This window comes from Eupeodes corollae, chromosome 1, assembly GCF_945859685.1.
Source record: "Eupeodes corollae chromosome 1, idEupCoro1.1, whole genome shotgun sequence".
NCBI lineage: Eukaryota > Metazoa > Arthropoda > Insecta > Diptera > Syrphidae > Eupeodes > Eupeodes corollae.
In genome coordinates, this window is record NC_079147.1 from 86,166,679 (window position 1) to 86,179,374 (window position 12,696).

A 12,696-nucleotide genomic window follows, 5' to 3' on the forward strand; every position below is an offset into this window, starting at 1 on the left:
TATTTACTGTCATCAAATAGAGTCGATTCACACCGTACACTTGATCAAAATGTGACAATTGACAGGTACAACTTCGAGGTGGTAAACGAATTTGTTTATCTGGACACTGCTGTTGATTCTGCAAATGACATCAGCGCAGAGATCAAACGTAGAATTGCCCTTGCTAATCGTTTTTTTACAAAAATATACTAGTTTGGTATCACTTTACAATATATAATATAAAATTTAACTCAAGTCGCTAGCGTAATTGGTTCACTTTTTTTAAACTGCTATGGTAAAAAATCCAACCACTCAGTTTGTTTGAGAGTCCTTGATGATTCTGCATTATTATCTGTATACACAAATGCATTTTAAGTCAATATTTCCATTGGTTCTTGAGCTACGAATGACGAAAAAAAGTTCCAGTACGTCGCGTCGTGCGTCGTACGTACACACACACGCACAGACATCTCTCTAAACATCCTTTATTAAGATTCTAAGGATCTTGAAACGACCAGAAATGTTAAAATTCTCAGAAATTGAATTTCGAAATTTTTTGTTTGGCTTTGTTTCTTTTGTCAAACTTGAGATAAAAAAAAGACATAATTTAAATTTAAAAATAAAATACCTCAAATAACTGTGAAGAAAATGAACTGTGAAATAGTTTCTTACATACTCGACGTGCTCAAAAATTTCAATGACAAAAGTCTCATTTTAAAGGGTTTGGTCAAGCTCCGGACAGATTTGGTCAAAGACCTTGACGGCATTGTGATGTTCCATCAGTGTAGTGGCATTCCACTGATGGTGCGATTCCTAAACAAACCCCACGAGCAGATTCTGGAAGTTGTTTTGAGCATTCTGGGGAATTGCTGCACAAATGTCGACTGCTGCAATGAGGTAAGTTCTTGGACTTTGCTATATGCTTTGTCACACTGGGACAATTGTCTTTTACTCTTAGGCTTTGGACAGTAAAATTGCCATACCATTGGCAACGATTCTCAAGGGCATCCCGAATGCTTTAATTCAGTACCGAGCTTGTAGGCTTCTCGGAAACCTTGCCAAAGTAGACAGCTCTAAGTTACTCTCCACCAATTGTCAAGCAATAGCTTTGGTAGTCTTGCAAATAATAGAAGAGAGCGATGACGTGCAAACACAGATTATGTGCTTTAGAGCATGCCGATTCCTTGTGGCTGAAGAGAAGTTTTCGAGGCACTTCTTCAAGTGGGATGGGTTCACTCTGATCTTGAAGACCCTAGTGGCAGTGATGAAAAACAAAACAATTCCCGAGCCGCTGCCAGAGTTGCCACAGAAGGTAGGTGGTCCGAAGACGAACCAACATCCAGATTACATTATGCCTACGGAAAAGTCGAATGTTGATTTGGCCAGTGAAATTCTTAAGTGTCTGCTCATCATCTCCGAGATCAATTTGAATTTTCAAGCTTGGGAGGTAAGTTTCGATAAATTGGTTAACTGAATCGCTTCTTAATTGTTTTTGTTGTGTTATTGCTTTAGGACGTCAATAGAACCAATAGTCTTGCTGCAGTGGTGTTCTTTGCCTCCAAAGAGAATCCCTATCGAGCGATAGCTCTTAAGATCCTATCGAATTTCTCTAAGAATCCAAGTGCAATTTACGCCTTGGGTACTGCCGATGCTATTGATTCGGCATGCGAGCTTCTCATTTACCGGAATATGCGTAAGTTTCTCAAAAGATTATACCTACATGGACTTAGGTGTGATGTTAATTCTTTGTGCAGCAAAGCCTCTATCTGAGAGTGAAATCAGAGACTGCATGAATGTGATTTGTATGCTGTCAGAAGATGCTTGCAACCGATCGAAAATGCGACGATCAGGAACCATCGGTAAACTCTTGGACAACGCAAGAACTTTCAAATCACACTCAGAGATTTCATCGGTAGGCAACAATTTGGGTTTCTTATAAAATTCATGATCAATCTTTTTTATTTCATGGTTTTAGATACTTTATGTCCTTAATAATTTTCAATATGACAACATTAGCATGGATTTGATGTTACGTGAAATATTGATTGGTATTTTAATTACCGAACTTGAATCTTATCTGCATAGTGACGATATTTATCGTAAAAGAAAACGGGAAGAGAAAAAAAACACCTCAAAGAAACGAAAATTGCCAGAAATTTCTGCAGAATTTGTGTGTAAGGTGAGTCTTCGGCAAAATAATGCAATTTGTTTTGAAATTATTGCTATCTCCTTGTATTCATGATGGAAATTTTTTTAACTTTGTAAAATGATGCAGTAGTAGCAAAGGACTGTCATCTAAGTCACTAGATCCTGGTTCTCTGTGGATTTTTGCGACACTTAATCTATTTATTTATTTATAAAATGATTCAAAGCGATAGTTCAAAGCGTACAATGTGCTCTTATTTTTGTGTGCCCAATGAAAGCTGAAAATATACTTTATGCGTGCTTATTTAGGCACGTTTAAAATATAAGCTTGAGGGTGAGATAATCTTAAAATATCTGACTATACCACGACCCCAAAAAAATGCTTTTCAATCAATTTTACCTAATTAATGAATTAGGCTAAGTGTGCTCCAACCGTATGATCTTTGGAGACCTTTGTGTAACTTTATTCCATAAGTACTTCACATGTTCCAACTATGTGATTAGGTGTTTAAAATGCCACAAAAACTGTCTGTAAGGTAAAAGATGTTTATATATAACTAATATATTGTAGCAAAAATCGCCAAAGAAAGAAAAAATCAAGAAAAAAAAAGAACCCTTGAAAATAAATAAAACATTTTATTTCAAAGCTTCTGGTTCCAGAGAGATGTTACGGAAGTGTCCTAGCTGCTTAGGGATCTGGCAGAAAAAAAAGGAGCGCACCTTTTATGCCTTCCGAAGTCTCCACGAAAATTCCCTTTTGAATCCTGTAGTCGTCTTCTTTGCAATACACAGGTGTCTCTTTTTATCTCAACTAATCGGCCGTTCTAGATGGCCGTGGCATGATGGTTTGTGCGTTGGACTGTCATGCAAGGGGTCTTGGGTTCAATCCCTGCCTGTGCCACCTTAATTTAAAAAAATTAATTTTCGCGGGTACTGCCTCTTGCGAGGAATTGACAAATCCTTCAAGAGTAATTCTTGTCATGAAAAAGTGCTTTCTCAAACTAGCCGTTCGGATTCGGCATAAAATTGTAGGTCCCCTCCATTCCTGACAACATTACTCGCACACAGGAATGGTTGAGAGTTGTAAGTCACTAGGCCCTGGTTCACAACGGACTGTTGCGCCACCCCATTTGATTTTTTTGAATCGGCCGTTCTCCTTCATCTGACACTTGGCAGCAACGTTGCCTCTGATGAGTTCTGAAAAAAGACCTGTTGTTGTTTATTTTTATGACAGCCTAATTCATTTTCGCAACATTGGTCCCCCTTCAAGACTCAAAGTTCTTCCTACCCAAAAATATATACTCTTTGCCTTGATGAGAGTCTTTTTTTGGCCAAAAATGTCTCCCACTTGCGCTATTGTGGAGCGATGTCAAAACGTCTGGAACAAAACTTTTATGAACAACTTCTCGGACACCCACCTTAATCCCCCTTTAAGACTTGAAAGATAACGTTGTCGATGATTTTAAGTTGACCAAATAAGCCTTGACTTCAGGATTTTCTCCGATTATCTTTTCTTTTGAAAGTTGACTTGCTTGTTCTAACCAAACTCTTACCTTTGACAAATTAGAATTTTCTCGTTGGCTTTCCTTCATTGTTTTAGGTGTTATTCGAAGATTGAGAACCTCTGCATGCAATTTTTCCTTTTCTTCTGCTCGAGAACAAACTTTACAATTCCCGCATGGTCGCCTTGAGAGTCCGTCCGCGTTTCCATGTTTGGGCCTGGCCTATGAAGAATTTGGAAGTCGTATTCTTGTAGCCTCTCAATCCATCTCGCCATTTGCCCCTCTGGTGTTTTAAAGTTAAAAACCGAAGTGATGCGTTATCTGTCTGCAATACAAAGCGCCTTACGAGCAGGTAGTGGTGGAATCTTTTTGCAACTAGGACGACAGCCAGAAGCGCCTTCCGTGTGACGCAGTAGTTGCGTTACGCCCTATTTAATGTCTTACTGAAATATTCAATGACAACTTCAGATTCACCCTGTTTCTGGCTCAATACAGCGCCCACTCCAACATTTGAGGCATATCGGTATCCAAAATAAAGGTGTCTTCAGGCGTCGGAAAACCTTAAATTTGAGCCGTATTAGCGTTTTCTTTAGCTTTGTAAGGGCCGTGTCACAAGAGAAAGTCCATTGAAAGCGACGTCTATCGTCTTGTCAGTTCGAATAAAGGCTTTGCAATCGTTGATAAACCTTCTATGAACTTCCTGTAATAAGAACAAAGGCCTAGAAAGTTTTTTACGTGCCTTTTGGTCTTTGGAACCTGCTTCGACTTTTTCGGGATCAGTGCGTAAGACAGCCAGGCACGACGTGACCTAAAAATTGAGCGCTTTTTCGAAAAAGTGGCATTTACTTGGGTTAGTTTTTAAAGTTTCCTCTAGCTTGGCAAGGTATTCATCGAACCCTTTTGAGTGGCATATTATATCGTCTACATAAACTGAAAAACCCTTTAGCAACCTGTCCATGAATCTCTCAAAGGTGGCACCTGCATTGCTTGGCCCGAATGGCATTACAAAAAAATGCCACAATCCGCTGCCATTAGTGAATGCAGTTTTTTCCTTGTCCTCACTGATCATCTCAACCTGCCAGTAGCCATTTTGCAGATCCATCGTAGAAAACTAAGGAGATCCTCCTACAGATGCAAGTAGCTCATCCATTAGAGGCAACAGATATGAATCCTTCTTGGTTTCCTCGTTCAACCGGCGAAAATCGAGCCAAAACCTGGTAAAACTGCTTTTTTCGCAACAGAACAACTGGAGCTGCCCAGGGGCTTTTTGATGGTTCAATGACCCCTCTTTTAAACATGTCTTCGATGAGTTCGTCCAATTCTTTGCGCTTAGTAACAGGCATTTTTCTTGCTGGTAGTTTTATGGGTTTGCAGCACCCGTGTCGATGCTGTGTTGAGTCTCCAGGTCCCGCTGAAAACACCAAAGAATACTTGCAAAGTAAATTTGTGAAGTTTTGCTCTTGTTGCCCTGAAAGATGGAGCTTTGTCTGACAAATCAAATCGTCCATAGATACTGGTTTACTTTCCGCCTTATGAACAGGAATTTCACAAACTCCAGCCTGTTCCATTTTGCCGATTACTTTATCCTTTTATAGGACAATGTCTTTTTAAAAAGTATTGATCATCCTGACTGTGACCTCGCTCCCCACTAGCTGGTAATTCAGGTAATTCACAATTTTTAGAACAATCGATCAATGCGGTTCCACCTCAAAAAGCTGTTGGATGCTGAACTTTCACTAGAGACTCCACCCGTGCTGGCAGAGCTTGTCTTTTGCCGCGTATTTCCAAACACATTTCTTCGAAGTCGATGATTTGATAAAATAAATCTATGCCTAAAATATTCGGTATATGTTTGGAGTCACCACGGCAAAGTATTGATGGTAAGGGAGCGGTGATAATCTTCTCCACTAGCTTCCGCTTAGTTTTCCGAGACTTGTCAGGAAAGCTGGCGACTGCGATTTATTTGTGCTGCGCATTTTTGGTTCTGACGATCATCTCCATTTCCTAACTGATTAAAGACAGTCATGAAAACGTGTTTGTGACCACGGCCGGCGTTCCAAGCGAGTGGTGATATCCAGTGCCATTCCGAGAGCCACAAGGTTTTGGACCTGTTCGCCACAAGGTTTTGGACTTGTTCATCGCGTATGCCATCGACAAAATGGCTCAAAACGATTTCACCGACCACTTTTTCGGCACAAATTCTGGAAATGCAGCGACTGAAAGTCGTTGCAATTGGATTGCAAATTCTGCCAGGATTTCTTTCGGCTTTTGAACAAGATTTCTAAGTAAGGAAAAACTTGTACGCGTCGAAACTAAATCGCTGCAGAAGAAGCTTAGTAAGCGCTTTGAAGTTAATGGGTTTTGCGCTTGGAAGAGCGCTGAGAACAGTGATGGCTTCGCCCCGAAGTTGCATTGCAAACGCGTAAGCTTTCTCTTTCTCGTTCCGTTCTCATAGTCAACCCAAGAGCTCTGGCCATCAAATGGTTGCAAAGCATTAACATTTAACAACCGTGGATAAGCTTCCCCGTATAGCTTGAAAGCTATTCCTTCACCGGCCTTTGAAACATCGCATGCAATTCTAACAGGGTTTTCAAAAATTTCACTTTGCGGAAAATCAACCCTTGGTGACCCAATTCTGTGCTGCTGACCTGATTGGTCCTTCTGGTTCGTTCCCAGCTCAGCCTCTTTGCTGTTATCCACGGACTGAAGATGAGGAGAAGAGTGCCGCACTTCGGTTGGATTGAATGTTCGGTTAAACGTTTTTTCCAGTGCCAAAACTCGTTCCTCTGTAGCATCCTGTCGTCGAGCTAGTTCGCCTTTCCATTCTAGCAACTTGCCGTCCCAAAATTCTTGTTCATTAGGCTGACGATAGAGCCGCTTTTATTTTTATTTCTATCTCAATTGATCGGCGGTTATCCTTCATCTGACACTTGGCAGCAACGTTGTGTCTGATGAGTTCAGAAAAAAAAGCTCTGTTTGTGTTGTTTATTTTTATGGTGGACTAAGTCATTTTCGTAACAATATTCAGTCTACCCAAGTGAGTGGGCTTGGGTTATTTCTACTTAAACTCATTTGATAACCAAATCATTAGTAATGTTCTTCTGTGTGCTTCATGTTTCTAGATTTTTATTTTTATGGTGACGAATATTTTTTACTAAATGATCGCACAGGTCAATTGGGTTGAGATCTGAAGACTTGACAGGGGTTTTAATTTTTTTTTTGACATTGTATAGCAACCTCTTTAACAAAAAAAGGTTGTGTGCTTCAGGTCATTATCTTGTTTTTCGTGCGACCCAGCTTTTGAGCACTTGACAGAATATTATCCTTGAGTATATTCAAGAACAAATATTTATCCATTGTACTTTCGATGAAAACTAAGTTCCAACGCCGGAAGATGACATACTTCCCTACATAATAACATTGCCCCATGCTTCACAGTTTAGGTTTAAATTAGGTCGTATTCAGAGCAGTATTTGGTTTTCTCCAAACTATTCGACGACCATCCGAGCGAAAAACGTTAAATTAACTTTCGTCCGTAAATGGAACACTATCGCAAAACGGATTCTGCTTTAATACATTTTAGCTTTTTTTTCGTATTAATGGCTTCTTCCAGATTACACGACTCCTTCTTTTGTACATATCTAAGGTGGAACCAGTGTGTAGTACTGCCCGTCTTCACCTGCGGTTTCAATCGGTAATGCATAGTTTGGAGTGCATGATGGTAACTTTAAAACTATTTTCAGAAAGTATCGTTGTAGCTTATCCAGTTCATCAAAAGTTCCAAAACACCAGACTTGTGCACTTTAAGTTTGAATAGCTCTGCATACTGTCAAAAAGAGTTTCCATTTTGAACTGAGGTAGATATTCCGCTTACTCAAAAACAATGCCATGTCGCGTTAATACTGTTTTTTGCTGCTGCATTTCTTTTCTCCACATGCTTAAAAAAGTTCATCTTTGGAGTGAGCAGAACACCAAGATATGTGTACTGAGGTAATATCCGAATTTCTTCTTCGTTGAAAATCCACTTTTCCATATTTGATAGCCTGCCACAATTTCGGAAGACCATAATTTCCGATTTTGAGAGATTCACTTTGAGATTATAATTGGCACAGTACTCTTCAAAACTTTATATCATGCGTTGCAAAACCTAGACATCCTCTGCTAAGATCAACATGTCGTCAGCATATAGCAACAACCTTATATTTAAGACCTCCTTCAATAATCGCATGTAGATCATTTATATACATATAAAGCAAAATGTAAAGGTGATAAAAGGCATCCTTAACCCATATAGTGTGTCGAAGTACTCCGATAACTCCCTTCCTGTCCACACTGCTGATTGAGTATCAGAGTATATGCACTCTAGCAGGTTTACGAATTTAGTTGAGTTGAGAGATAGTTACCAAATGCAAACAACTTATGAAAAAAACAACACATGTTTGTAAATGCCTAAAAGTGCGTTAAAAGCTTGAATACCGTGGTGTGCCAATAATTAAATGCTGCACTTTTTTAAAGAATTATGTTCAGAAAAAAATATACGTTTCGTGATAGAAACCAATAAACCTACAACTGAAGTGCTTTTATGTCCAAAATACCATTCAAGCAAAATAAGCGAAACTCCAAATGTTGTTTGGAAATTAATCTTGTTTCGAAACGCTATCACTTCTAAATGCTTTTGTAGTAAAGATGAGATCTACAGAGTCTAGCTGAAACTATCTTAACACTCAAAATAACAGCCTAAAAACTGAAATTTTCGACAAAAAACTAAACAACTTTTAATGTTCAAGTGATTTAAATATGGCATTTAAGCCTGGTTTATAGGTTACCTGGTTTATTAAGCTTATTATTTTCTCTAGTCCAATTGTTTTTTAAATCTTTATCTCCATATTCGCAATGAAAATGACGAGTTGTAATCTATTTCCATTTTATGATGTCACGTTGTAAATTTCCAGACCCAAAAACTCGGTGACGAATCGAATTACGACAACGAACCACCATGTAGCTCATCTCGTTCTATTGTGTCACCATCGAGTCCTTGTAGCTTGAAAGAGGTGTCACCCATAGGAGGTGGTTTTAAAGTAAGCTCAGGTAAATTTTGAAAATTAATAAATTTCAAAAACTTTTTTGAAAAAAAAAAACATTTCAATCAATAGAAACGGATTCCGAATCGGATACATATTCACCCGTGAGTAGCGATGATGAAAGCATCGATGACGATGATAATATAAAGACTGATCCACATTATTCTGATATAATGAAACTATTGGACATAGCTTGTAAGTCGGAAGTTAATTTAGAAGATAACGCACTAGACAAAGAAGACGATGAAGATGAAAGCCAAGGTAAGTCATAAGATTAGTGTGTTTAACATCGAATGAAAAAGTATTTCTTTGGGAATTTTTGCTTTTGCAGATGTGCCACCATTTAAATTGCTAAAAGTAGGAAACAGCACAATAGATATAATTGAGAATCTTTTATACCGAGTGACGCTATTAAATAATAAGGGAGCTGAACTGAGCAAGCCAGAGACGCTGTTTACCCTCATAGAAGCTATCAATACCTTCGGACTCAATAATTGTTTTTGCGGATCACTAACGAATATTCTGTCGTAAGATTATACAAACATTTCAAGTCTTTAAATATACTCTAACTTATTTTTTTTCTTTTACAGGGAAAGTCAGTTCTTCGCTCAAGTTATCAAACTAGGTGTGGCTAACCAGCTCTTCCAAATGACAAAAGTCGATGAAGTAAGTCTCTTGGTTAGAAAACATAATGAAGTTTTTTTCATAGGGATTTTCTTCTTATATTTTAGCTTAAAACAGGAGGTATTGGTTTCCTTCAAACTCTCACCAATGTGGGAGAAACAAATTATGCCAAGGGTGAACTGGCTCGTTTGCTACGCTCCGACGACGCCAGCCAAAAACGGGCTTCCATAGCAGTTGGATTTATTATAAAAAACCATAGAATACTCTACCATCTACTGACCGAGTGCAGTGTGCTCTTTACTCTCATCAACATGATCCTCACTGAAGACAGTGAATTCACCACTGAAGCTGTTGAGGCTCTCACCGCGATGAGCCAATCTACCCTCGAAATCGCCATACCTCACAGTGACAAGGAATTATTCGATTATGATCAAATCTTTGACGATCAGAATCCAACTGCAGAATCGTACGACTGTGATATGAAATTCATCGTGCACCACAACGACGAAGAGTTTTCTGTGAGCTTCAACAAAAAGCTCCTCACAGACGTGAGCGAAGTGTTTAACTGCATGTTAAATAGTGACTTCCGAGAAGGCAATGAGGGCGAAATTCATTTGAAAGCCTATTCTGCCAGTGGTCTGCGATATTTCCTCAATCTCATCGAGCTTCGTTCCCAAAATAAGCCACCTAACATTTCACCTGTAGAAAAGTACAAATCAGTAATCGAAGCATTTGAGCTATCTCGAGTGTACATTATACCCGAGCTAGAGAAGGTCATATTTAATGTTATGGTTTTTCTATTGGACGAAACAAATTGCCAAAGTGTATTTGAATGGTCAATGAAGAACTACCATGTCGAACTCACCGAAATTGCCATAAATTATTACTTGTGCTCAAACATTGACGCGCACAACAAAATTAAGTTATTTAGGAAAGCTGGCTTTTCCATGTACTCGAAAGAATGGAATCAAATGATAACGGATGTGGTTCTAGTGCGGTGCAAAGATACTCCTTAAGCTATCATAAATTAAATATTGTAATATTCGGCTCGGTCCGATAATTATGACTTATTCACACTTGTAAATAAAACACAAATTTATTTTTTTTAAATCGCTCCAGACTTATTTAATGAACACTTTCAGTTGTTACATTTCAAACACAGTCTTTACTTTACGTTTTCCTCTGATGACTCCCTTTTGTATGCGGTGTGACATCGTTGATTTATAGTAGGTGGCTAGACCCAGAAAGCTTCGGAGTTGGTGTCTGTCCTGTGGTGTTGGCCAATTCTTCAACCTTATCAGGATAAGAATTCTTCAAGAAGACCTTCTGCAGTTCTTTGTTGTTGGTGGCCAAGATTAGATGAATTGAGAATGTTCATCTTTATGGTGTTCAGCTCTTCGGACTTCAAGGATCGCCTTGACTCTTCTTCGTTGATCCTTGTTATCGCTGATACAGATTCGCACTGTCCGACAATCTCACCATTTCTTACCTTAACTTCATACGGCTTGATGTTCAGTATTTTTACCTGAGCTATGTTCTTTAAAGGTCTCACAAAAGTCTTGCCAATGGTGACGTTTTGGGAAGACTTTACAGATGCTGGTTCGACCATGAGGTATCGATGGCTGCCAGGCTTACCCTTCAATTTTGTCCACACAAATACTTCTGAAGAAGCAGGCAAAGTGAGATCTTCTTTGATGATGGTTTTCACAGATTACGAGGTCTCATACGAGTTAGTCCCATAGATCATGAGAATCTCTATGTTTCGATATTTCACGACTTGATTTCCGATGTCCAATATCAATCCACGATCTTTCATGAAATCGACGCTGGCAATGCACTCGTCGAGAGAACTCCAACTCTGATATCCCGATCTTAAAACATACCTCACAATAAACAGGAACAGGTGAGAGAATTCCAACTCTGCCACCCGAATCTTAAGACGTACCTCACCATAAACTGTTGGGGCCTCTCTAGTTGCAGTCCTTTGACGATAGCTGTTGGTGTTATGGAGCCATGCCTTATTAACGAGGTCTTGCCGTATGATAGACGCCGTGGCACTGGTGTCAATAGTAGCCACACATTTGTTGCCGTTTATACTTGCTTCCACGATCAGGCTCTTGTTGTCACGTTTCGTTTAAGAAACCTGGATATGGTTTCTGGGGCCCTCGATACCAGAAACCAGCTTCTGTCCCTTGAAGTTGGTGGTTATTCGTTTCCCTGGTGGGAAACAACTTCGGAAGCAACGTTGCTCGTGTTGCTTTGACCAGCTGAATTACTTCTGTTTCCACAGTGTTGGCATACAGTTCCTCTTCGCGGTGCATTTCCAACATCGTGCTGGTCCGTTTCGCTGACTCCTTTCCACAGTAGCTTTCTGACAAGAACTTCTAATTCTCTTACGCAAGTTGACTTATTTTCTCGATACCAGCTATTGGATATGCCAGGTAAACTAATCGCTCGATATCTTCCTGAAGCTGCTGCAGAGTTTCAACTCTTTTCTGTGTCATTTGTATATCTCCAAACCGCTGTTCGATTGCGTTTACTAGAACTGTGAAGTCACCACTCTTCTCTGTTGGGAAGGTTTGTAGCAGTTCAGAAGCAGATCCTTCTAAAGCAAGCGTAAGAGCAATGTAGTTTTCGTGATCGTCGCAGACGTTTGTTAAGGCTGCTGCTTCAAACTGTTTCTTGTAGATTTACCACTGAATCTGCCCATCAAAGTTTGGACGATTCACTTTTCTCTTCCTTGAGGTACTCGAGCTTTCATCTTTCGCACTTTTTTTACTTCATTTATGATGGTTTCAGATTGTTCGTCAATTTTCTCGAAACGTGCATTTTTTTCGACGCGCTTGTCAACAGTTTTGATTTTCTCTTCGAAGTCCGCAAACCTGCCTTCTAAAAGGTTTTTCTGTTCGTCGAATCGCTCTAGAATATTCTGCTGTTCTAGCTTTTGGTCGCTTCTTTGGACTTTTAGTTGTTTGAGAACATTCTGTTGTTCTTGCTTTTGGTCGCTTCTTTAGGCTTCTAGTTGTTTTAAGAAATCATTTTTATTTTCTTTAAATTTGGCTAAAAGAATTGACACCATGTTAGATAAGGCAACATTTGCATTTACCTTTTCCACTTTTGCTTCTAATTCGAAAGCAAACGTATGTGGGACTTCATGTTTCTGCTCCAGATATTCCTGCAGCCGTCTAACAAGTTCGTTTTTCACTCCTGTCCCACTTAAGCCACGTTTGCTAAGTTCAGCCTTTAGTTTAGGGTCAGTTAGGTCTTTCAAAACTTTTCTATTTTTTTTTTTAACTTCACTACTACACACAAAATATTTCAATAATTGCTAACTGTTTTAATTCTATATAAGTTTTAATCCCACT

General features: G+C 39.2%; 1 protein-coding gene across 1 annotated transcript; it reads left to right on the forward strand.

Annotated features, from left to right (window-relative positions):
- The first annotated feature begins 576 nt into the window (after window positions 1–576).
- LOC129940453 (uncharacterized) lies at window positions 577–10,415 on the forward strand. Its single transcript, XM_056048799.1, has 10 exons — window positions 577–876; window positions 938–1,426; window positions 1,492–1,672; window positions 1,734–1,891; window positions 1,955–2,158; window positions 8,579–8,714; window positions 8,780–8,968; window positions 9,039–9,234; window positions 9,298–9,373; window positions 9,439–10,415. The coding sequence occupies exons 1-10, from the start codon at window positions 628–630 to the stop codon at window positions 10,345–10,347; spliced, it is 2,787 nt and encodes a 928-aa protein (XP_055904774.1). The 5' UTR covers window positions 577–627; the 3' UTR covers window positions 10,348–10,415.
- Window positions 10,416–12,696: the final 2,281 nt, after the last annotated feature.

Coding starts and splice junctions, on each gene's coding strand:
- LOC129940453 (XM_056048799.1), top strand. CDS start 628: ATGAACTGTGAAATAGTTTCTTACATACTCGACGTGCTCAAAAATTTC. Junction 1,892..1,954: donor CACACTCAGAGATTTCATCG/GTAGGCAACAAT, acceptor TCATGGTTTTAG/ATACTTTATGTCCTTAATAA. Junction 2,159..8,578: donor CTGCAGAATTTGTGTGTAAG/GTGAGTCTTCGG, acceptor GTAAATTTCCAG/ACCCAAAAACTCGGTGACGA.